This window comes from Panicum virgatum, chromosome 9K (assembly GCF_016808335.1).
Source record: "Panicum virgatum strain AP13 chromosome 9K, P.virgatum_v5, whole genome shotgun sequence".
NCBI lineage: Eukaryota > Viridiplantae > Streptophyta > Magnoliopsida > Poales > Poaceae > Panicum > Panicum virgatum.
In genome coordinates, this window is record NC_053144.1 from 18,533,547 (window position 1) to 18,557,953 (window position 24,407).

The 24,407-nt window shown below is 48.3% G+C and overlaps 3 protein-coding genes across 4 annotated transcripts; all 3 read right to left on the reverse strand.

Moving 5' to 3' along the window:
• Positions 1-1,430: 1,430 nt before the first annotated feature.
• On the reverse strand, positions 1,431-2,489 carry LOC120648441 (hepatoma-derived growth factor-related protein 2-like). Of its 2 annotated transcripts, none has more exons than XM_039925221.1 (2): positions 2,337-2,489; positions 1,431-2,235 (listed from the first exon to the last, which is right to left on the reverse strand). In XM_039925221.1, the coding sequence occupies exons 1-2, from the start codon at positions 2,466-2,468 to the stop codon at positions 1,957-1,959; spliced, it is 411 nt and encodes a 136-aa protein (XP_039781155.1). In that variant the 5' UTR covers positions 2,469-2,489; the 3' UTR covers positions 1,431-1,956. The 2 variants fall into 2 exon arrangements, with proteins under 2 accessions (XP_039781155.1, XP_039781154.1); XM_039925220.1 differs by having other exon boundaries at positions 1,431-2,265.
• Positions 2,490-12,947: 10,458 nt separating this feature from the next.
• Positions 12,948-16,048, reverse strand: LOC120648442 (cytochrome P450 89A2-like). The gene is made up of 2 exons (XM_039925222.1): positions 14,974-16,048; positions 12,948-14,881 (listed from the first exon to the last, which is right to left on the reverse strand). The coding sequence occupies exons 1-2, from the start codon at positions 15,004-15,006 to the stop codon at positions 13,259-13,261; spliced, it is 1,656 nt and encodes a 551-aa protein (XP_039781156.1). The 5' UTR covers positions 15,007-16,048; the 3' UTR covers positions 12,948-13,258.
• Positions 16,049-21,245: 5,197 nt separating this feature from the next.
• Positions 21,246-23,745, reverse strand: LOC120648443 (UPF0496 protein 4-like). Its single transcript, XM_039925223.1, has 2 exons — positions 23,559-23,745; positions 21,246-23,013 (listed from the first exon to the last, which is right to left on the reverse strand). Exon 2 carries the CDS (start codon positions 23,006-23,008, stop codon positions 21,659-21,661), a length of 1,350 nt encoding a protein of 449 aa, XP_039781157.1. The 5' UTR covers positions 23,009-23,013; positions 23,559-23,745; the 3' UTR covers positions 21,246-21,658.
• Positions 23,746-24,407: the final 662 nt, after the last annotated feature.

Below are 24,407 nucleotides of genomic sequence, written 5' to 3' on the forward strand. Positions count from 1 at the left end.
TGTTTGAGATGAGGTTCGGCACATATGAGGTATCATAAGATAACCTGCCTCACATGCTGTCAGCAATTGTGCAGAGGAATCCTGGAAGCTCGACAGATACCTACATTGTACCGAATTTGTATGGGGGACCTGGATTTCTGCTCCGTGCTTTCTTCTGCTTTGGTGCATGTGTGAGGGCATATATGTATTGTCTTCCTGTTCTGTGTATCGACGGCACATTCTTGATAGGGAGATATAAGGGGACAATACTAACAGCGATTGGAGTTGATTGCAACAAGCAGGTGGTTCCCATCGCCTTTGCTTTTGTTGAGAATGAAAACACAGAGAGCTGGTACTGGTTCCTTAAACGTGTGAAGATTCACGTTGTTGCTGCAAGGCCTGATGTTTGCCTCATCAGTGACAGGCATGCAGGTCTTCTAGCAGCAATAAGGCAACTACATGAAGGAAGTCGAGTACAACCTCCTTTATGGCCAGATGTTGTGAGTAGGTGGTGCATAAGGCATATGGGTGCAAACTTTTAGGAGCGCTTCAAGAATAACGAACTTATGAATTTGTTCAAGAGGTTGTGCACTCAGAATCACCAGCGGAAGTTCGATGTTTTGTGGCAGGTGCTAGATAACATGTGCGCCGAGCTGCTAAAGGAACAGGCCTCAACCTCCAGCCGTAGACATTCAGGTGGCGGACCTTGCACACAGTGGATCAAGGATGCACCTAAGGAGAAGTGGTCAATTCTATACGACACTTGTGGGCGTCGATATGGGATCGAGACAACCAACCACGCAGAGTGTTACAATATGGTAATGCGTTATGTTCGTGGATTTCGTCTTATTGGCATAGTTGAGTTCATCATGTACGGATACACAAGGTACTTCAGAGAGCGGAACCAGGCAGCTGCTGTCTTATTTAATGATCCATGAGTGATTTTTTATAATATGGTCACTAAATACATGAAAGAAAAGATTGAAAAGGCTCAATATCATAGAGTGGTCTCCATGGGCACAAAGAATCAAAGGTTTGAGGTTTTATGTAAGGACAGGACAGGTCAGGGTGTCCGTAGGCAAAGGGTGGTTCAGGATTGCTTGATAATGCCGGAAGACAATGTGTTTTGCAGATGCAAGAAGTCACAACTTCTTCACTTACCATGCTCCCATGTCATTACGGCATGTTCAGAATCTGGGTTGGAACCTGGGGTTTTTGTTTCTGAATATTACAAAAAAGAAACTGTTGTGCACAGTTGGGGCCATGAGATATATGGCATAGGCAATCTGGGATCATTCACTACACCAAATATCCCTCCAATGTACATTCTCAATCCATATGCTAGGAGAGGGGTAGGTCGACGGCAGATACTTCGTATCCGTAACGGAATGAATGAGTCTGAGGCAGGAAAGAAGAAAAAACGATGCAACCTGTGTGGAGCAGACGAGGTTGGACCTTCTGGGAATCCCACCGATGGATTGCCTCAGGATTTTGGAGCCCGTCGCGTTTAGATTTCGTTATGTATGGATATGTATTTGAACCAGATGTACGCATATGTATTCCCATTTGTATGTGACAATTACATTTCATTATGTATGGATATGTATTTGAACCAGATCGTAGCATGTAACAATACGAAAGTATTTGTGTAGAAAGATTTCTTGGTTGCAGTTCTAAATGTGTAGGTTGCTTGAATTAGATTGCTCACTGAATGTAGTATACTGAAAATAGAAGGGTAAGGTAGGTTACGAACCATAAATTCCCGGCTTGCAATACAATTTTGTAAACAATGCTACGATTACAAAGCAGAGGCCTAAGGTGTTCGTACTACTACAGTAAATAACGCTGAGACCTTTGTTGTAAACTAGGTATTTTAACAATGAAAAATAGTGGCATGTGCAACACGGTAATCTAGTGTTGTGACTAAATCTGATATGCCTTACGAAATATAAAATGCGGGGATTACATGATGGTGCTTTATTGAGTGCACCGGGGATATTTTCCCTTCCTAATAGCTTCAGGCCCTGCTTCCTTAGCACGACGGGCCCTCTCTAGCTTCCTCTCCCTGTCAGTTTCACGTTCCTCTGCCTTCTGACATTCCACTTCTGCAATCCTCTTCTGAATCTCTTCCTGATCTTTCTTGCGCTTCTCATCCATCTGTTCTTCATGCAGCATTCGTTGCCGCCTTTGTGCAGCCCACTTTGCTTGACGCTCAACATGGTCCTTATCCTGCTGAGATTGCTCGGTGTCTAACCACTGCACGAAATCACATAGAGGCGGTGGAGTCTTTCCCCAAATCATGTTAGAAGTCATTACCAGATCCCAAAGTGACAAACTCTGATAGTGTTTTGTTGTACCTTTGCTCGATCCTTGCCGTAATGATTGGGCGGATCATACTCGTAATTCTCACACATGAAGAACCTCATGCCAAAGTCGTCCCCCAAAACTCTGGATTTCATTAGCTTGCACAAGGATCCGCAAAAGCACATAGGCACATAGACTCCTTGGAATGTAGGTGGATCCTGAGAATGCCATGGTATTGAGTTTTGGCAATCACAAGTGCGCAATCAGATTGCTAATGTACTGTATCACAAACTGATTGCTAATCTATTATGTCAACAAAAATAATTACAACATAATCTATTTGTAAAGCGTAGAAAATTTTAGTTACCTGCAGTCGCCAGCTTGAAAATCCGGCAGGGCTTCGCCGCTTCTCCTCTCTCCCTCACCCCTCCTCTCCCTCCCTCCTCTCTATTCTTTTTTTTTTGGATTTTTAGTGAGGCAAATGAGGGGTGGGGGACCAGCCAACCCTTATATAAGGGTGGGGGAGCCGGTGACCCTGCTAGCGGGCGGCCAGGACCCGCCGCCCCAGTGCCGGGCGGCATGGGGGGCCGGCCGCCCCGCTGCCGGGCGACTGGTGCTCCAGGGACCCGGGCGCAAATTTTCTACGAAACATTTTGCAGAAAAGCCCCTGCCGCCAGGCAGCGAGGCGGCCAGGTGCCGGCCTCCCGACAGCGGGGCGGCCGGGATATATTCCTTTAAATTTCGAAAACAAAAAAATATTTTTATAAAAAACAAAATTGAAAAATTTAAATTTAAAAAAAAACGCCTGGTCGCCCTCCTTGCTGGGCCGTCGCTCAGCACCGGCCCGCTCCCACCAGGCCCACGCTAGGCAGTGCAGGAAACTGCGAGCAGTCGAGCGCGCTTTTTTTATTTTTATATTTTTTATTTCTGTTTTTTACAAAAATATATTTTCGATTTGGAAATTTACAGAAGTATACCTCGGCCGCCCCGCTGTCCGGCGGCCGGGACCTGGCCGCCCGGCTGCCGGGCGGCAGGGACTTGAACGCAAAAAAAAAGAAGAAAAAAAATTACAGACAGGTCCCTGGGGCCGGTCACCCGGCAGCGGGGCGGCCGGCCCCCGGCCACCCTATATAAGGTGTTTGCCCCGTCACCCCCATTTGGCTTACTAAAAATCCAGAAAAAAAGAAGAGAGAGGGAGGGAGAGGAGGGGTGAGGGAGAGGCAAAGCGGCGAAGCCCTGTCGGATTTTCAAGGCGGCGACTTTAGGTAACTAAAATTTTCTACATTTTATAAATAGATTATGTTGTAATTATTTTTTTGAAACTGTAGATTAGCAATCAGTTCAATTATTGTTAGGAGTGATTAGTGTTATATTTAGGTGCAATTACTTGTAGTGATTAGCGTTGATATAATACATTTAGTGTTAGATTTAGTATTAGAAAATACTAGAAAATTGTTAGAGGAGTATTAGAAAATCAAAAAAAATGCAAGATAATATTAGATAATTGTAGAAAATGTTAGAAAATTGTAGAAATTATAGAAAAATGTTAGAAAATTGTAGAAAATTATAGAAAATGTTAGAAAATTGTAGAAAATGTTAGAAAATAGTTTAGCAATCAGTTTAATTATTATTAGGAGTGATTAGTGGTACATTTACGTGTAGTTATTGATACTGATTAGCGTTGATATAATATATTAGCAATCTGATTGCTCACTTGTGATTGCCAGGGCTCAACACCATGGCATCCTCAGGATCCACGTACATTCCATAGAATAAGGTGACGGAAACAGTCCCCCAAGGAGTCCAGGTGCCTATGTGTTTTTGCGGATCCTTGTGCAAACTAATGAAATCAAGGGTTTTGGGGGACAACTTTGGCAAGAGATTCTTCATGTGCGAGAATTACGAGTACGACCCGCCCAAGCATTACGGCAAGGACCGAGCAAAGGTACTACAAAACACTATCAGAGTTTGTCACTTTCTGATCTAGTAATGACTTCTAACATGATTTGGGGAAAGACTCCACCGCCTCTATGTGATTTCGTGCAGTGGTTAGACACCGAGCAATCTCAGCAGGATAAGGACCACGTGGAGCGTCAAGCAAGGTGGGCTGCACAAAGGTGGCAACGAAAGCTGCATGAAGAACAGATGGAGGAGAAGCGTAAGAAAAACCAGGAAGACATTCAGAAGAGGATTGCAGAAGTGGAACGTCAGAAGGCAGAGGAACGTGAAGCTTTCAGGGCGAGGAAGCGAGAGAGGGCCCGCCGTGCTAAGGAAGCAGGGTCTGAAGCTATTAGGAAGGGAAAATATCCCCGGTGCACTCAGTAAAGCACCACCATGTAATCCCGGCATTTTACATTTCCTAAGGCATGTTAGGTTTACTCACAACACGAGGTTATCGTGTTGCACATGCCATGGTTTTCATTGTTCAACTATCTAGTAGTATGAACGCCTTAGGCCTCTGCTTTGTAATCGTAGCATTGTTTACAAAACTGTATTGCAAACCGAAAATTTATGATTCGTAACTACCCTTCTATTTTCAGGACAATTTCTAGTTTTTCCATTGAGATATGAATTTTGAGTTACCACTCCCTTCTGTGTTATTGGATAGTTCTTCCAACCATCATATATATATATAATCAGGGAGCGTACAGTGGAAACTCTATTAAATGCATGAACACTTCTCATCTTGTAAAAGCGGAGTCTTTGATTTTTCTTTTCATAATTCGTCAAGGAGAGTTGAAAAGTACAGAACAACTCAAATAAAACAAAACACATAATAATTCAAATAAAGCAAAACACAGAACAATTCAAATCAAGCAAAACACATAACAATTCAAACACAGAACAATACCTTCGTAATATTACATGCTACAATCTGGTGCAAATACATATCCATACATAACGAAATGTAATTATCACATACAGGTCGGAATACATAGCCATACATCTGGTTCAAATACATATGCACACATAACAAAATCTAGACGCGACGGGCTCCAAACTCTAGAGGCAATCCATCGGTGGGATTTCCAGAAGGTCCAACTTTAGCACCAGCATTATCTTCTTGCATTTTAGGGCACTTCTTGTAAGTGTGACCATCTGCTCCACACAGGTTGCATCTTTTTTTCTTCTTTCCTGCTTCAGACTCATCCATTCTGTTACGGATACGAAGTGTCTGCCGTCGACCTACCCCTCTCCTAGCATCTGGATTGGGAATGTACATTGGAGAGATATTTGGTGTAGTGAATGATCCCAAACTGCCTATGCCATATATCTCATGGCCCCAAGTGTGCACAGCGGTTTCTTTTCTGTAATATTGTGAAACAAAAACCCCAGGATCCAACCCAGATTCTGAACATGCCGCAATGACATGGGAGCATGGTAAGTGAAGAAGCTGTGGCTTCTTGCATCTGCAAAAAAAACCTTGTCTTCTGGCGTTATCAAGCAATTCTGAACGACCCTTTGTCTGCGGACACCCTGCCCTGTCCTGTCCTTGCATGAAACCTCAAACCTTTGATCCTTTGTGCCCATAGAGACCACTCTGTGATATTGAGCCTTTGCAATCTTTTCTTTCATGTAGTTAGTGACCCTATTACAAAAAGTCACACCTGGATCATTAAGTAAGACAGTAGCTGCCTGGTACCGCTCTCTGAAGTACCCTGTGCATCCGTATATGATGAATTCAACTATGCCAACAAGAGAAAATCCACGAACATGACGCATTACCATATTGTAACACTCTGCGTGGTTGGTTGTCTCGATACCATATCGACGACCACCAGTGTCGTATAGAATTGACCACTTCTTCCTTAGGTGCATCCTTAATCCACTGTGTGAAAGGTCCGCCGCCGGAACGTCTCCGGCTGGAGGTTGAGGTCTGTTCCTTTAGCAGCTCGGCGCACATGTTATCTAGTACCTGCCACAATGCATCAAACTTCCGCTGCTGATTCTGAGTGCACAATCTCTTGAACAAATTCATAAGTTCCTTATTCTTGAAGCGCTCAAAAAAATTTGCACCCATATGCCTTATGCACCACCTACTCACAACATCTGGCCATAGAGGAGGCTGTCCTCGACTTCCTTCATGTAGTTGCCTTATTGCTGCTAGAAGACCAGCATGTCTGTCACTGATGAGGCAAACATCAGGCCTTCCAGCAACAACGTGAATCTTCACACGTTCAAGGAACCAGTACTAGCTCTCTGTGTTCTCATTCTCAACAAAAGCAAAGGCGATGGGAACAATCTGCTTGTTGCAATCAACTCCAATTGCTGTCAGTATTGTCCCCTTATATCTTTCTGTCAAGAATGTGCCGTCAATACATAGAACAGGAAGACAATACATGAATGCCCTCACACATGCACCAAGGCAAAAGAAAGCACGAAGCAGAAACCCAGGTCCCCCATCTAAACTCGGTAAAATGTAGGTATCAGCCGCGCTTCCAGGATTTCTCTGCACAATTGCTGACAGCATGTGAGGCAAGTTATCATATGATGCCTCATATGTGCCAAATCTCATCTTAAACACTTTTTGTTTTGCCCGCCAAGCCTTTGCATAGCTGATTTTGTATTAAAAACGGTCGTCGATGTCCCTCATTATCAATTTTGGCTCATAATCAATTTTGTCCCGAATCACCCCATACATCTTCTTGGCAACAAAAGTGGATGTGATGTTACGGTGAGTTTGAGCAACAGCAGTTAATCTACATGTATGTCGTGTAACAATTGAACACTCCCAGTGTGTCTTGTACTTGCCCTTGTAGGTATGTACTCGCCATGTACAATCGCCATTGACACACTTCACCTCATATTCTTTGCTGCTAGACTTGACAACTCTGAATTCCTTCCTCAACGATATAGCCCAAAGCTTCACAGCATCTTTCACAGCTTCAATGCTATGATACTTTGCCCCCTGCACGACCTCATTCTCTCTGTATTCGTACTCATTACTCCTAATATCCTGTATCACTGGATTTCCAAAATCCTTGCCTCTCCATTCACCTAGCAACGGGTAGTCCTCATCGTCTGATGAGTCCCCACATTCTTCCATCATTCGAGCCTCTTGGTCTTCATTCTGTACAGATTCCACAATTCTAGGTATCCGCTCACCCTCATCAGCTAAACCTTGCGGCTCAGGTTGAATGGCATGCACGTTCTGATCTTCTTTTTCTCCTACCTGATCAGCTATACCTTGCGGCTCAGGTTTTGTGACATGCATGTTCTGATCATCATTTTCTTGTTCCACTGCTTGGTTCATATGAGATGATGTACTTATTGATCCTTCACCGAAATAGCCTGTCTTCTGGTGAATCTGAATTAGCATTGCAAGAGGTCACCCGCGGTCAAGAGCTGCTTGCATGTAAGTCCGTCATTCTTCGGTGTTTACTATAAGCATCAATTCCCAGAAATCCCCTTCAGTTCCCCAATTTGTCACAGTCTGAACGGTTAGGAAATGAGTCTTTGGATTCACATTGAATATCTCGTGAAACCATTTGCTTATGGAACCAAAACTCCTCTCTAAGGGTTTATCTATTCCGCACTCTCTTCGTTCAAAAGCTGATAGATATACTCCATACGCATCATGAGAAATATATCTGTCACCATAATGAACTTGAAAACGAAGCTTGCTCGACATATCTGGACACAGAATCATGATATTAAATTGATTGCTAATCTACTGTTTCAACAAAAATAATTACAACAAAAATAATTACTCGACATATCTGGACACACAATCATGCTATTTGTAAAGCGTAGAAGAATTTTGGTTACCTGCAGTCGCCGGCTCGAAAATCCGGCAGGGCTTCGCCTTTCTCCCTCCCTCTCTCTTTTTTCTTTGTTTCTGGAATTGTAGTGATGCAAATGAGGGTGGGGGGACCAGCCAACCCTTATATAGGGGTGGTAGAGCCAGCCGCCCAGCTGCCGGGCGGCCAAGGGGGGCCGGCCGCCCCGCTGCCGGGCGGCCGGCCCAGGGACCTGTTTGCAATTTTTTTCTTTTTTTTTACGTTCAAGTCTCTGCCGCCCGGCAACGGGGCGGCCGGGGTATACTTCTGTAAATTTCCGAATCGAAAATATATTTTTATAAAAAACAGAAATAAAAAATATAAAAATAAAAAAAGCGCCAGTCGAGCACTCCTGCCGCGAGCCTCTGCCGCCGCTGCCGCCTGGTGCCGCGCCGCCGCACTGGACCGCGTCCCGGCCGCCGCCGCTGCTCTCCACGCCCACGCTCCTGCTTGCCGCGCTTGGCTCAAGCACCCCGAGCACTGCCGCTTTGCCTGCCCTGCCTGCAGGAACGAGAACAAACGAGAAAAAGAGGAACGGCAAGACAGCCAGCAATTGATTCAAAAATACTCCGTCAAATCTCCATCAATCGAAACAAAATCTGAACTAGAGACGCGCAACCACATAAGCTAACAGATCCAAGAAGAATCTCACGAAAAACTCAAGTATTTATCGCGAATCGAAAATCGCACTAAAAATACCCCCGAAAATCGCAAAAAAAGAAAAACGCCAAGAACAGAGGATGAATTCCAAAATCGCTCGAGATCTTGACGCCCGGAGGACACAAGGAGGTTTGGGCATTCTTTTCTAATAAAATCTCCAACAAACTCTAATCCTCAAAAATTAGAGGAGCAAATAAAATAGGGTTAAGAGCTGAGCTAACTCTTCCTCTAGCCATGTCTATATATATATAGTATACCCCTACACTATTAACTACTATATACACTCACGTAAGGACAAAATTGTCCATCTTTTTACTGGAGCCCCGAACAGACACGCCGTCTTCACGACTTCGCTTCGCCTCGACGCAAGCTTCGTGATGACGTCACGTGCCCTCCGTCCGGACCTTGACTGCGTCAAGTCCGCCCCCGATTTTGAGGCCCAAATCGGTCAAACCAGTCTTCCCCGATTTTGAGGCCAAATCGGTCAAACCCTCTTGCACGTCACCGCACGTCATGACTGATTCCCCCGGTTTTGAGGCCAAACCAGTCAAACCGCCGATGTCGACGCGTGTCCGACCTCCCGCCGAGTCTTTACGCCTTCGAGTCGTTCGCGCGCGCCCGCCGCACAGGCCGCATACTTGACTCGTCATCGTCCTTGCCGACTTGGCCGACGCTGTCTTCATCACCATGTACTCTTGCTCTTCCGTACACCACGTGGACCGCCCATGACTCCGCACGACCTCCTCGGGTCCCTCGGTTTCAGGCTTACTCGCATTCACCCTTCACCGTCTTAGTCCCTGCATGAACATTTCGCTTCTCCGAGCCTATTCGCGTCCATCCTTCACCACGGTCCTTCAGCATGAATCTTTCACCTGACCTTCACCTCGCGCCGTCGACCGCCATACCGCATCCTACACCTGCACATCACGAGTCAAGAGATACATCAAATCCACACAATGTTATCAATCACTCATCATCAAGAGTAACCACCGTTCACCATTGGTGCTCAGAATCGCTTTCAAGATGAGTCGGAGGACAAGGCGCCGACGGAAAACGAGGAGGCAGGTGGAAGCAGAATGCATTGGTTAAACCGGCACTAGTTTTTATAACACGTTGGTGCATTGAACAGTACAACGTTGAGGCAAGTGAAAAAACTCCTATAACATCGGTTAAACCGATTCTATAAGAACGCGTTGGTGCATTGGTAGTTGCATTCTCCAAAGAGCACGTCGAGAGCTAAGGTAAAGCTTTCAAGACTGGTTGAACCGACGGGCGTCAGTGTAAGTGTCGCTGCAATGGCGTAAGGATGAGAGAGACGAAGTCGTCTCAAGCGAGGAGGATGAAGGCTGCACTAGGAGGATGAAGGCTACACTGCTGATGTAGACGACATGCACGGGAAAAAAATGGGATGGACCCTGGGCGCAGGGGAGCCTCCGTGCGCCCCTATGCTTGATCTTCGCCACCTGCCCCACGTCCGCATCCGATGGCCCCTGCGCCCGCACGGCCAGCTCGGCTCCCGCGGAGCTCCAGCACCCACTCGGCTCTAGCGCTCGTTCTCCTTTCCGTCGGCAGGTGCACTCGGCTCTCGGCTCTAGCGTGGGGGCGCACCAGCGAGGAGGATGAATGCTACACTGCGGATGTAGACGACATGCACGAACGACCCCTGAAGAGGCGCATGACCGATGCCATTTCCTCTGCATCGCAGGATGAATTTCCATCGGCATCTTCTTCAGGAGACCAGACAAGGCGGTCGAGCCGCGGAGGAGCAAGGCCATGTTGCTGGAGATACCGAAGATGATCCCATCATCATCGTCGACTCAGATGATGAAAGAGACCTCTGCCTTGGAATCTGTGGCTACAACCCCAGATGTAATGTCTCAACTTGTTGAATTATGGAAAACAGGGACTCTGTCGTGTCTATATTATGCAACTAGTTATATTTGACTTCTCTGTTCAATTTTATTTTGGCAGATGCATTATTCATATGCCTTGTAGCCATGCCTTGTAAGCCATAGCAGCGTTGCATCTTCAACTTTTTGCGTAGGTGATATGGCATCAAGAGATAAATCTTGCTGAGGGATGCGTTGGCCATAGCTAGAGGTGTCATCCGTGGTGCCTCTTCTAGCGATGGCCAACCACGTGGGCGACGATATCATAGAAGTTGAAGCCTTCCTCAATGCTAGCTCCTTCTCGTTTCCTATCAATTTTTCCTTTTGTTTTCATACTAATGAAGAGTTCCTTCTATTCTATTCATCATGAATTTTAATTTCTATATAGAAACTGAGTCACAGTAATCCATATACGACTGCAACAAACTTGATCTTTTTCACATTTTCCATTTTTATATATTCTTATAATACATTTATCAGTTATAACTTGCATCTATGCTTAAAAAACAATATATATTTTCCCCTTTGTTTTCAGTGATTAGACTTGAGTAATTTTTTTAAGTCAAGCCAATAAAATACCGTACTAATTTGGGGTCTAAACTTCGCACCTAGTCCTGTCCTATGTGTAACTTTCGGACTGAGCTTGAGCTTTCCACTATTTCTTGGTTGAATAATAATTAACTTATGATGTCGGCCATGCTCTCGTGATGCTGAACTTATCAAGCCTGGTTTTCTCCGACTAATCCTGACCATACAAAGGTAGGGTGGAGCAAGACCCAATGAACTTAGCAGAGCCTAAAATGCTTAGGTTTACCAATAATGTAATATTTTCTTGTCCCTCAACATTAACATGGTGGCACGATGTTTTTATGTTAAAATTTATGCAGAAAGTTGCATGAGCTCTTAATTCTTAATTCTTAAGCACTTAGCACAACTCCATATTAATTCTTAAGAAACATTAACAAAATCTCTACCAATAAACTACTATTTTTTATTTTCTTAATTCTTAATTTATCAATTTATTATCCTTATTCGTCATGAGCTCTTAGCACAACTCCATATTTCCTTATTCTTCTAAAGAACCTTTAATTTTTTTGTTTATTAATATTTTTTATATGAGCTCTTTATTCAACTACTAAGTTTATTAATTTAATTTCTAAATTTATTCATGAACTCTTTTAGTTACTATAGACTATTATTATAGTAAAATCCACCAATGTGTATTATTTTCTTTTCGAGATTAATGTTTTAATCTCTTGTCGCTCTTGACTAACGTGGCTGCTTGTTTTAACATCATGGTATTAAATGCTATAATTTGTTAGAAGGTTGAGTGTGCACTTTATAAGAGAGACAAAGTTTAATTTTTTATCCATTGATTAAATAGATTATTGGTACCCACAGATACGTAGAGCTCAGTTAATGCATTTCTTTTGACTATTCACATGACCTATTTGGAGTTTGGATTATAGATTTACGTTTGGCCTAAGATTAGAAAAAAAACTATAGGAACTGGTTACAGTATACAAAAGAGAGTGTTGATTTGCGAGTGTGTGTGTGCGCGTATGATGGTGAATGTGCTTGTGTAGATTAATTACGGCCTACTCAAATTAGCTAATGAAGGAGCTTGGTTGTTGTTATCAATTGCCCCGCAGTTACCACCTTGTGATTACTACTGATGATGTGGAGTATTATCCCTACCGTACCTTTGACAAATCAATCAGTCATTGTTCGTGAGGTGGTAGGTAGGTAAGTGTGCATGTGGCTTGTTGGTGCTAGCTAGCTTGCTTTGCAGCCGCACGCAAGTTGTTGGCTTCTGATCTCTGTTGTGACCGAGTCCTATGGATTTATTAGGAGGTCGTCGATGCAGTGATCTATGTTGTCGGCATCTAATACTATTAATTTATTTTGTTTTCATATTAATAACATGGCAATTTTTACTTCTCTTTTGTCAAACGTGGACTCTTTAGTGTACCCTAGACCGTTAGAACTTTTTTCTAATTAATTTGGCAATTTCATACTTCTTTTGTCGGACGTTTTCCTATTATAATATAACATGGAAATTTTTACTTCTTTTATCAAACATGGACTCTCTAGGCTATCCTAGGCCATTAGATTCTTTTCTAATTAACCTAGCAATTTCTTACTTCTTTTGTCAGACATGGACTCTCTAGGTTAACCTAGACCGTTAGATCTTCATAAAATCCGACGGTGCAAATCTTTCTCTTTTTTAGATTAATGTGAGAATTTCTAAATTCTTTGAACGAACGTGGTGGCTTCTTCTAACACTCAAATATGTATATAATAGATAGATAGATAGATGTGAGAATGCAATTGATTTTCATGCGTATTCAGACGGGGAGGAAAAGGAACATCCCATCGCAATTCAGTTCTGTATCCATTTCGTTGTGGAACTTGAAACCCAACAAAGAGGATCTTAGAAATTGCTGTGCTCCAGTGGATTATCATCTGCCAAGTTTCTGCTAGGTTCTAGTGGTAGCAACGAGTAGTCGAGAAGATGGTGTGGAGCAACGCGGAGACATGGGAGATCTGGTTGAACTCAAGGAACTGGACTACTTCTTCAGACGCTGTGATGGCTTGGGGGTAATCCTGCTTGCAGTCTGTACACCACGAATTGCCTTCACCAATTCACCCGGTGGCTCTGCGCACCAGCCGCGCGCGGAGCGGTTTCTTCATGACGGTGGTGAACTCGCGCGTCTCGGTGAAGTCCACCTCCTCGCCGGGCACCTCTTTCCACTCGAATTCCCTGACCAGGTTGGCCACGAAGTACTCCAGGTGGAGCATGGCGATGCCGAGCCCGGCGCAGATCCGCCGCCCGGCGCCGAAAGGCATCATCTTGATCTCCCTGCTGCCGGTCACGTCCACGCCGTCGCCGTCGCCGCCCTCCAGGAACCGCTCCGGCACGAACTCCATGGGCCTGTCCCACTCCCGCTCGTCCCAGCCCATCTCCGCCACCGTGAAGTTCACCGTCGTGCCCTTGGGGATCAGGTACCCGCCGACCTCGATGTCCTCCGCCGCCTTGTGCGCCAGCAGGAAGTGCGCGGGAGGGTGCCGGCGGAGCCCCTCGAGGACGACGGCCTTGAGGTACGGCATCTTGTGCGTGTCCTCCTCGCCGACCTCCTCCTGCTCGTCGCCGCACGCCGCCCTGATCTCGCAGTGGAGCTTCTCCTGGATGCCCGGGTTCTTGACGAGCTCGGCCATGATCCACTGCAGCGCGGTGGACGTCGTGTCGGTCCCGGCGGTGAGGAACTCGGAGCAGAGGTTCGCCATCTCGTCGTCCGTGAGCGCGCGGTTCCCCTCGTCGGGGAGCCTGATGTCGAGCAGCGTGTCCACGTACGAGTGCTCGAACGTCGTCTCCTTCTCCGGCGCCGCCGCGCCGCCGTCCAACTGCCTCTTGCGCTCCCGCCGCGCCTCGATGAGGGGCAGGAAGAGCTCCTTCTGGCGCCGCCGAGCATCGAGCCCCTTCTGGAGGCGGCCGCGAAAGAGGATCTTGGTCAGCGCCGGCAGGAACGCGAACGTGTTCGCGTTCTGGGCCACGAACATGAGCCAGGCGTGCTGCGCGGCCGCGATGGCGCGCACCGCCGACTCGCCCAGCCGCTCGCCGAAGCACATGAGCACGAGGAGGCAGAACATAGCGTGCCGGAACGCCTCCATCACGGGGGGCGGCGCCTGGGCCTCCTCGGCCTCCCGCCCGAGCGTCTCCGCGAGCGCGCGGCGGACCCACGCGCGCGCGGGCGCGAACAGCCGGACCCGCGACGGGTGCAGCGTCTCGGCGACGAGGTTGCGGCGGAGGAGGCGCCACACGGGCCCGTAGCTGGACCGCGCGATGGTGTTGCCGCTCTCCCCCAGGAGCGCGCGCGCGACGGCTGGGCGGTCGGCGAGCGCCGCCCCGCTCCCGACCAGGGCCGCGTGCGCGAGGCGGGGGTCGGCGACGAAGATGGAGAGGGTGGAGCCCACGCGCAGGGAGACGACGGGCCCGTGCCGCGCGACGAGGCGCCGGAGCAGGGCCTCCACGTCGGACGAGGAGCGCCTCAGCAGCAGCAGGTTGCCGAGGAGCGGCAGTCCCGGCGGGCCCGGCGGGAGGCGGGCGCCGTTCTTGCTGCGCCTGCGGGCCCTGCGCTGGTTCGCGAGCAGGAGCGCGGCGAGGGGCAGGAGGAGGAGGGCGGCGAGGAGGAGGAGCTGTGTGTCCATGGCGAAGTCTTCTTGCTCTGGTCTGGTCTGCTTCCCTCGTTGGTCGATCCGTGGTTTATGCTTGGGGAGGAAATGGAGCCTCAGACAGGGCAAAATTTGCTCTGGGACACCGATAGAACATGAACATTGTAGAAGCCACTAAAAAATCACACCTTTGCTGATTGATGTTGTTCAATCGGTTTCATTTGCTGAAAGACACTATCAGTAATATCTTAATTGATTTAATTCCAAAACAACACGAAATGACAACTGTGTCCCGCTGCCTTATCTTCTCCCCCCTCCTCCGGCAGAACCATTCCACTGGCTGCTCCTCCGATTCTTCACGGTGACCCACGAACCCCCTCCCCGACCGCCCCAGGCTGCTCCTCCACATAGATGTTGCCGGGGATGCGGATGACGACCACAACTACCTGTTCGAGTGCTGCGACCACGAGGTCCCCCGAGGCCACTCGGCTCCATGCGCGGCGCAATCGTGGCCACGGACGACCTCGGCGAGACGCACCTGCTCGACCCCGTAACCCGTGTGCGCAGGCCGCTCCTGCCTGTCGCCATGCTTCTGGTCGTTGCCCGCGTCGAGGGCCTCCAGGTCCACCTACGCGGCGGTGGCGGCGCCCCGTGGACGCCATGGTCGCAGTGCTCTACGGAAGCACGTCGGTGCTGGCGTACGTGCTATCCGTCGCAGCCGCACACCTTCTCCTCGCCGCGGGCCGAGAGGGACAGGGCGCTCCGTGTGCTGCTCAAGTCCCCCGCGGTGTCGCCGTCGTCCTCGCCCATGAAGTCCGCCTCGCTGCCACCGGCACCCAGGGAGACGGGGAGCGCAGCTTCCTGGTGGAGTCTCCCCGCGGCGAGATGATGCAGGTGGAGTTGCTCTGCACCGTGGGCTGTAGCGGCGGCAGGCTTGTGAGCCCGTGCTCGGCAACCGGCTTCGGCGGGCGGTGGAAGGCCATCGCCGGTGTGCTGTCCGTCGCAACCTAGGCTGAGGCTATGGCGGCAGCGGGCGGCGCGTAGACGGATGTGTGGGAGCTGCTTGCCGGCCTGCAGATTGAGCACGCGAAGGTGAAGCACCGGGCGATGGACGGGCTGCTTCACGCTCTGCGCGAGAACGAGGAGAGCGTGCTGTCAGCGCTCGGCCGTGGCAACGTGACCGGGCTGGTGCAGCTGCTCACAGCGACGGCGCCCAAGGTCAGGGAGAAGGCGGCGACTGTGCTCTGCTTGCTCGCCGAGTCCGGCATTCCGGAGCAGGAAGAGACGTATGGGAGAAACAGGGGTATAATTGTCATTTCTTATTGCTCCACAATTAAATCAATTAAGATATTGCTGGTGGTGTCTTTAAGCAACTGAATCGAATTGAATAATGTCTGCGATTTGTTAGTGGCTTGTAGCAAAGTCCACGTTCCAACAGTGTCCCACGGTAAATTTTACCTCAGTGCCTATCGACGTCATGGCTGATGGAAACTTGAAGAGTAGAGGAGACGACACCGGCGTTGTCATGGTGTGAAGAGCGAGCAGCCCGATGGATCGAGCACGGATCAGAATCAGATCGTCGTATAGGCAGCGGAGATTTTTTTTTAAAATAAAACAGCGGAGAATCTAATACAGGAATACTTTAACGTCCTTGTGCAAGCTGAAAGAGATGTTGACAAAACTAAATGGCTTGCTCAAGTCCTGCGAAAGTAGTATTTTTTTTCTACAAAATGTGAAAGGAATAGAGCGATGACCACTCTCAAACTAAATACTTCAGATTCAGATTAAAATAGTCGACTGAAAATTGTCAGTAGCAACCTACTGCAGGAGCTATCCTTCATCCTGGAACAAGAATTCCTAGCTCAAGAGAACGTAACTTTCAAAAAAAAAAACTCAAGAGAACGAATTCAACACATCGGCTCGATGGGTGCAAGTCAACCAAGACAAAACGATGTACAAGGACAGAGAATGTTGGTCATACTCATGTCAGTGCTGGTAAGACAGGGATTACGATATGAGAAGTGCTCAGGTACTCCCTTTTCCAAAAAAAAACACACACACACAAATGAGCGTGTATACAGTTACGGGAATGCTACAGCCTACAGCCGTCGTATATGATACACCAATTGACTCGACAAGTCAACATTCAAGGTACTACTTACCAAAATATGCGCACACACACAATTATAAATGACTGCAAGAAGGCTAAATGCTGAGATGGAGGAGAGAGAAGAGGAGAAAAAGGAATAGGTGGGCTGTAATCTTGCAGCCAGCTTGGGCACAAGAACCAAGAAACCTTATGAGAGTGACATGTGGGTCTTATATTAATGATGGAAGACTAAACTACTATACTAGTTGACTGAGAAGTAGACTATAAAAATCTTTACAGCCAACAGTTGGCTGAATTATTAATCATGCTCTAAATACTCTTAATACTATACAACATGAAGAGAAGGCCCTTGAGAGACACCGGGGTGCACGGCGGCTCACCACGTGTCCCGGCAAAAAGCGCGACACTAGCCATGGAGTTGGTCTCATGAGCAAGGTTTTTTACCGACCGATCGCCTAAAACCACCGGTTTCCGGTTCCGGTAAACCGAACCGGTTTGACCGGTTACCGAAAAAAAACTGGTCAAATTCAAAAGCTCCAGTTCAACCGGTTTGAACCGGTTAGCCGGCCGGTTTGGTCCTTAAACCGGTCCGGTTTGATTGGTAACCGGATCGGTGAAAAAAACCCGATAGTTTTAAAGTAGTTTCCCAGTGTGAAATAAATGAAAATTTTAGCATGAGCTATGCACGTATTAATATAAAATACCACACCAAAGCAATAATTTATAATCATGCATACAAATACAATAGTAATAAGCGTGCATACGAATACCATAGTCATAATCGTGTATACAAATACAGTAATCACTGATACACATCAATAAAAGTTCAACGTAAGAATGGGAAGACCTCCATTTGGGACACCATTTGGTATTCGGCGGTGCACATCACATTCAAACCTTGTACTCTAAACAGCTCAGCCTTATAGTCTTGCCAAGATTACCCTGTCCACGCCAATGTTGTCTCCCATTCCTGAACTAACATAGTGTAAAAATGGAGGTCTTCCCATTCGTACACCCATCTCGTCGGTGGCTGCATGCTGATGTCAGGTATGAGATAGTGAAAAGAGTGCGAGGTATCGCTGCAGGACGAAGAAGAATACTGTGGAGTGTCGTAGTCCGTCGGTCCAACCGTTCTCCTCTGCGATTCCGGTGCTCCAGGCACTCCCGCAATATGGAAAAACTTTGACCAAGCTTTACCAATAGCTTCCTTTGCATTCCTACCCTTCTGCGTCCAGGAGCATGTATCAATCCTTGCTTGCGTTATTTCTCTTCTCCCACCGGATGCCAAGTTATAGTCCTTCACCGCAGAACTTTGCCTCTGCGAAGTTGCCCTTCGAAACATCCTCTGCATAGGATTGCCCCTCGTCGAACCACTACCCCCTCCGTACTCGTATGCACCTCCTCTCTGTTCCACCCCCCGTCGGTACTCTGTTTCCGCTCTCGATAGGTCCATGGCACGCTGCAGCTGAGCCTCCTCATCTTCTTCTTCACCGGGATTGTTTCCCTCCGCTGCAGCCTTCTGCCGTCTCAACCTCTCTCGAGCCCAGTCAGCAGTTGCCTTCCTAGCCCTCTCAAGGTCACGCTGAAAGTACTCCCGCACATTTGGTGGCACATTCCTGCAATGGACCACCTCCGCCCCGCGCCCAGCCAAATGTTGTTTCAATCTAGTCGCACCACCTCCTCCTTTGTGCGTATTACAATAGTTACATCACCATCCGGGATAAAGATTTTCACCATGTTTTCATACAACATCTTTATCTCTGCCTGACATTGTCTATCTGCATAAATGGACAACAAAAACATATCAATCACATAAATAAAATCTACGTAAATCAAATATACACCTAAATCAAACCTACCTAAGTGGCTAAGTCATATACACACCTAAATCTTACCTAAATCCTAACTACACCTAAGTCATACACCTAAATCTTACCTAAATCCTAAAACAAATCATCTAATATTCTAAATCAACTCATAGGGAAAAAAACTCCTGGCGGCTTACCGCCGCTCCGGGCCGGTAAACCGATTGCGCACGCCGGTCAACCAGTGCGGGCCGGTAGATCCGGTGCCGGACCGGCTTACCGGAGCTACCGCCCGGCTAGCCGCGGTCTCCGGGCGGCTGGGCCGGCGGTTAGTGCCGGTCGGGCGTGCTGGCGGCGGAGAGAGGGAGAGGGAGTGGGTTCTGGGTAGGGGCGTCGTCGCGTGAGGGTTCTAGGGGCGTGGGGGGCCTTAAGTGCAGATGCCGCCGTGATGGGTCAAACTGGGCTTTAATGGGCCGGCCCATTTTTTTTTTGATTCAAATTCAAATGCCGCAAAGTATACTAAATAAATGAATATTTGAAAAAATTTGATACCATTAAAGTCGTCGCAACTTGAAGTATTTTATGAATTTTTTGGGCTTTTTCATTTTTTTTTAATTCAAATTTGAATTTTAAATTTGGGCCGGTTTGAAACCGGCCGGTACCGGAACCGGTCCAAACCGGTTTGACCGGTTACCGTGGTTTCCGAACCGGTACCGGTCGGGGAAAAAACCCTGCTCAGGAGAGACCACCACGTCGCGTCGCTCGCACCGCCTCGCAACCCCTTTATTCAGCCACCAGGCCCAAGACATGGTGCCCCGCCCCCATTTATTGACTCTCTCTCTCACTCCGCTCAGCTGCCGTCCCGCATGCCGCGCCTCCTTGCCAGCCTCGCTGCTCCGACGAGGGCGCTTCGCAGGCCACCGAGCTCTCTCTCGCGGTGCCTCCGTGCTGCCGTTGAGGAGGCCAAGCTGGGAGGCGTGGAAGGGCCAGGGGCATTGCCGTCGAGGAGGTGATAGGAAAGAGGCGCAAGCGGCAGCTGAGTGCGATGACCACATCTTCGAACACATGCATGGAATATTAAATGCAGTTGGAAAAATAACTAATTACACAAAGTATAACTTTTATACGAGATGAATCTTTTAAGACTAATTAGTTCATAATTGGACATTAATTATCAAATAACAACAAAATATGCCATAGTATCAAAACTCAAATTTTTTCGCGAACTAAACACAGCCAATATTTTCAAGTGGGCGCGGCATAGCGTGCGGTTTACCTAGTTTTCACGTCCCCAAGACCTCATGCTATGCACTGCACAAAATTTGCACAACAAATGTGTTGGTAGGGCTGAGCAGGAGAACAGAAGTCCCAAGCCAAGCTGAGCTGTATATACAAACATTGTACATCATACAAATTTACAAAGCTTATATATTTTTCGCGACCGTGCCTAAGCACGTATCTCATTAAGAGAACAAAGCTTATATATGACCTGACCTCGCGGCAACTTTGCTGTTTGCTCCCATCTGAAGACTTATATACAAACATTTTCACTATCGGAATGGTACTGGCAGTTTCTGGTAGAGCTTGCTTTGTACAAGTACACGTTGGACAATGATGCAAGTGATCTCACACAAAATTCACTTACAAACAAGACCACCTGTCAAAGCTGTTTCTAACAATCATCAGACTAACTGCTGAATTGCTGATGCTACCAAACAATTTTCAAATAAATATTTCTACGGAAGATCTTGTGATCCTGTCCCTTTACCTGACTGACAATTAGTTCAGGCCAAGCCTCACGATATGTAGGAGGACTCATAATCCACCCTTGTGCTCCCACGATTGTCGTCCGGCAAGCGGAGTGAAGGCGTGGAGCCTTCTGTGAGTACACACGCAAGTCAGGTCCATATCAGCTCGAAGTTGCTGGCCACGCAGACGACCAGGAAGTGTCCGTGGTGGCAAAGGCATTGGCATGGGCATTGGCATTCCATTCCAGGGGATCGCGGGTGCGGTCCGCAGAGCACCGCGGCGTTCCGGTTCACGCGCCGTTCGGTTTTCTCGGAACGGGCCGTTCCAGGAGGCCGTCCGGGTGGAACGGAGCAGCCTGTTTTGAAAACCAGAGCATTCTGGCCAGGATCGAAACCTCAATGTCTCTTGTTGAAGCAACCGACGATGCCGAGCAGCGGGGCAGATGATCGGTGGAGCTTGCGGTTTCTGCGGCGGAAGTCAGGGTCCGAGGCGCGGTAGCAGCGCTTGCGCGAAGACGAGCGCTGCTCGCAGGGTTGTCCGGCGGCAAGCGGCGAAGGATTTCTTCGACAAATCTCGTCCACGTCCATCAGCGGTGGAGCAGCCGGGCAACCAGATACTGGCGTCCCGCACTACCACCGATTTTCAGAAATGGAATCATAGATATGCCAGGTGATATGGCCAGGACTGCTGAAAATTGTCTTTGAACTTCAACCTCGTGCAAAAAAAAACTGGTGAAAGCGCCCAAGAACAAAGCCGAAAGTTGGGGCGTACCAGCCCAAGTTATGCAAGACAGGGATTAACGTTTTCCGACTCATTTTCATCTTTATTACCAGCACACATGAGCATACATACAGTTACCCTACTACTCTCGCCGTAGTACACTCCACCAACACCAACTCAACACCACACTATTTACTTTAACAACACACTAGTTACTACTACTCACAAAAAAGAGGCGAACTGTAAATAACCTACAAACATCACAACCTCCAGTCCACAGGCCTCATGCTATGGGCATATAAATATATAAAGCTTTTACCACATCTCAACTAGCAGCACATGATTATGCACAACACTTCTGAGATCTGGTCCCAGCTTAGTGTTGGTGGGGCTGAGCAGGGTCCAGAAGTCAGAAGCACCACGCACAAAGATGAGCTGCCGAGCTGTGCATACACACATTACACGGCAGAAGTATGACAAAGTAGCATGCTAAGACCTGACCTCGGCTGCAGCCTTAATCCCACCTGAAATCCTGAGGTTGCAGAGTAATGCATCACGCCCTGTAAGCACGATCTGGAAGAAGTCCCCCACCCGCTTTGACAGCGAGTCCAACCCCAGCCGGAGTCCTTCAGCTCTTTCCGACATGCTGGAGATGCAGTTCAGCAGCTCCTCTCTCCTTTCCAAGCCACTAGCCTCGCTGCCACAGCCAGTGGCATGCTTTGTGTTATCTTGGTGTCCTCCATCACTGGTTCTCTCAAGCACCATCACTTCCTTTGTATGGCTGAAAGTATCAACATCCTCCTTAGTGTCAGTTGTATCCAGTCCTATACTAGTATGCAACATGATTACTTCATGCTCAAGGCTAGTGCCCTCAGCCAGCTTAAGATTATCCTCATGGCCTCCTTCCTGAGCTGTAGTAGTATCTGACATGACCACTTCCTTTGAATGGCTAACAGCATGAGCCAGGCTGGCATTCCCCTCTTCAAGATCAAGCTGAGCAGTGCTAGTCAATGCATGCAGCTGTCTAGCACATACTTCAACTTCCTCCAGCTCTTTCACAGCTGCAACACGACCCCTGCATAGTTGGCTGCTAAGTTCCCCACTTATGGCCTTATGAAGATCATTGAAGGCTTTAGACCAACCAAATTTCTCAGGAACAACGAACTCCACCAGTGGCTTGGAGCTACCTGACAGTACAGCTACAAGCACACTGCAGATGAAGACCGTAACGGCCTCAATTCCATACAATGCCCGCATGAGCACCTTCCCCTTAGCAGAATGCTTAACCTTCATCAAACAAAGGTTCCCAGAAAGCTCCTGTAATGCAGTCAAGCAATTATCAAGCCTCGGAGACCTCTCGCTTGCGCGCTCCATCCATTCCTTAAGCGATGCCTCAGCTCTCTTGAGCTGCTCTTGCGACGGCACTTGGTTCCCAGAGTCCAACACATGCAGGACATACTGCACCAGCAACTGCCCTTGATCCAACCGAGCAAGCTCTGAGCTCAGTACGATGCAGATGTCCAGCACCTTCACGCTGCTGTTCAGATAAATGTCGACCCATTTCTCGTCCCAGTCCGAGACAGGAAGCTCGAGCTCGGTGATCAGGGTCGCTATTTTGGTGTGCAGTTCCGATAAGCAGTCCACTGCAAGCTTCATCCATGACAGGGTGAGCACATTCGAGGCAGCCTCTGGCTTGAGTTTCCTCAAGCTCGAGGCCAGGCCATCCTCATACGACGTGAGCACTGCAGTGAGCTTTGGGGAAAGGTGAGATGGGAGGATCATCCTGAAGGGGTTCCCGACGGGGAAGAAGGACCTGTGCCCATCATGCGGGCGGCTCATCTCCGCTGCAATCAAAGCAAAGCTTCAGTTTATGAATTCACAGCACAAACGCAACGCGGCAGAAGCAAATCTTTACACCACAAAATAACATAAGCGCTGGATATTGACCCTCCACGTGATGCTGATAAGCTAGTAGTAGCAATCTGCAGTGTGAAAACTGCCCATGCTCGGCATCTTTCTGGAAGATCCTTCCTCGATTCGATTCAAGGACAAGCCTTCACTCAAACTACAGACCCTACTGATACTCCCAGCACACTTGAGCGCGCTGCATCAGCATGCGCAGTACGCCAGGAAGTTGGCTGCCGCGTCGGCGCTCATACCCTAAACGCAGCCTACTACACCTGGCTATAAACACCATCGGAGAAGCTGAATCCAACAACCTACGCGGAGAAATCGAACAAATTCGAAGCTACGGCGAACCTACTGCCCACAGATTCACCTCGACTTTCCCCCAAAATTTGGGCGAAATCGACCGTTCCCCTCGACCCCACAATAACAAGCATCAGATCGAGAGTCAAGGCGGCAGCACGAGCAAAGGGACCCCCCATACCTGGATCCGGGCGCGTGCTCGGACTCGATTCGAGCTCGACGAACCAGGGGTTGCGTCCGCGGCGGAAGCTGCGAAGGCTGTGGGCGCTTAAACTCCTTGGCGTTGGGTGAGACTGCGAAGCTGGGAACGGGGCGGAGAGAGAAGAAGGGGAAAGGCAAATGTGAACGCTGGAAAGTTCGAGACGGCCGTTGAGGTGAGCTGGGCCGTGGTGATAGCAAACCCGCTGGGTTTGGATTTTTTTTTCCTCGCCGTGGGGCCCACCGACTCCGGGATGGGCGCCCGCTGGCCGCCTGGTTTACCGTTTGGTCGGCATGATTAGGCCCATTATTAATTGTCTCCGGCCGTGACGAGTCGTTTTCTTGCCAGGATTTGGCGACGTGTCCTTGCCTTAATCTCAGCTTGTGATACTTCCATTGCCTCGAGATTGTCTGGTTTACCGTTTGGTCGGCATGATTAGGCCCATTATTAATTGTCTCCGGCCGTGACGAGTCGTTTTCTTGCCAGGATTTGGTGACGTGTCCTTGCCTTAATCTCAGCTTGTGATACTTCCATTGCCTCGAGATTGTCTGGTTTTAAGGAGAGGCTGGCATGTGTATGTAACTCGATTTTGAAGTCTCCCTTTCTCACGCGCATTTTCTCCACGTGCTACACTGCTACTAGTACCACTTGTGCGGTGGAAACACAGACCAGACACCACCTAGAGGATGCCACTCTGCCAAGTGCCACCCTCGCGCACACTGCACATAGCACACACCTGCGCGCACATTTCTTACGCACGCGGAGTAGAAGATTAGCTCAAGAGTCGAGATTGTCACTAACTAGTTGGGCCGTGCCAAACTTCTGTTCCGT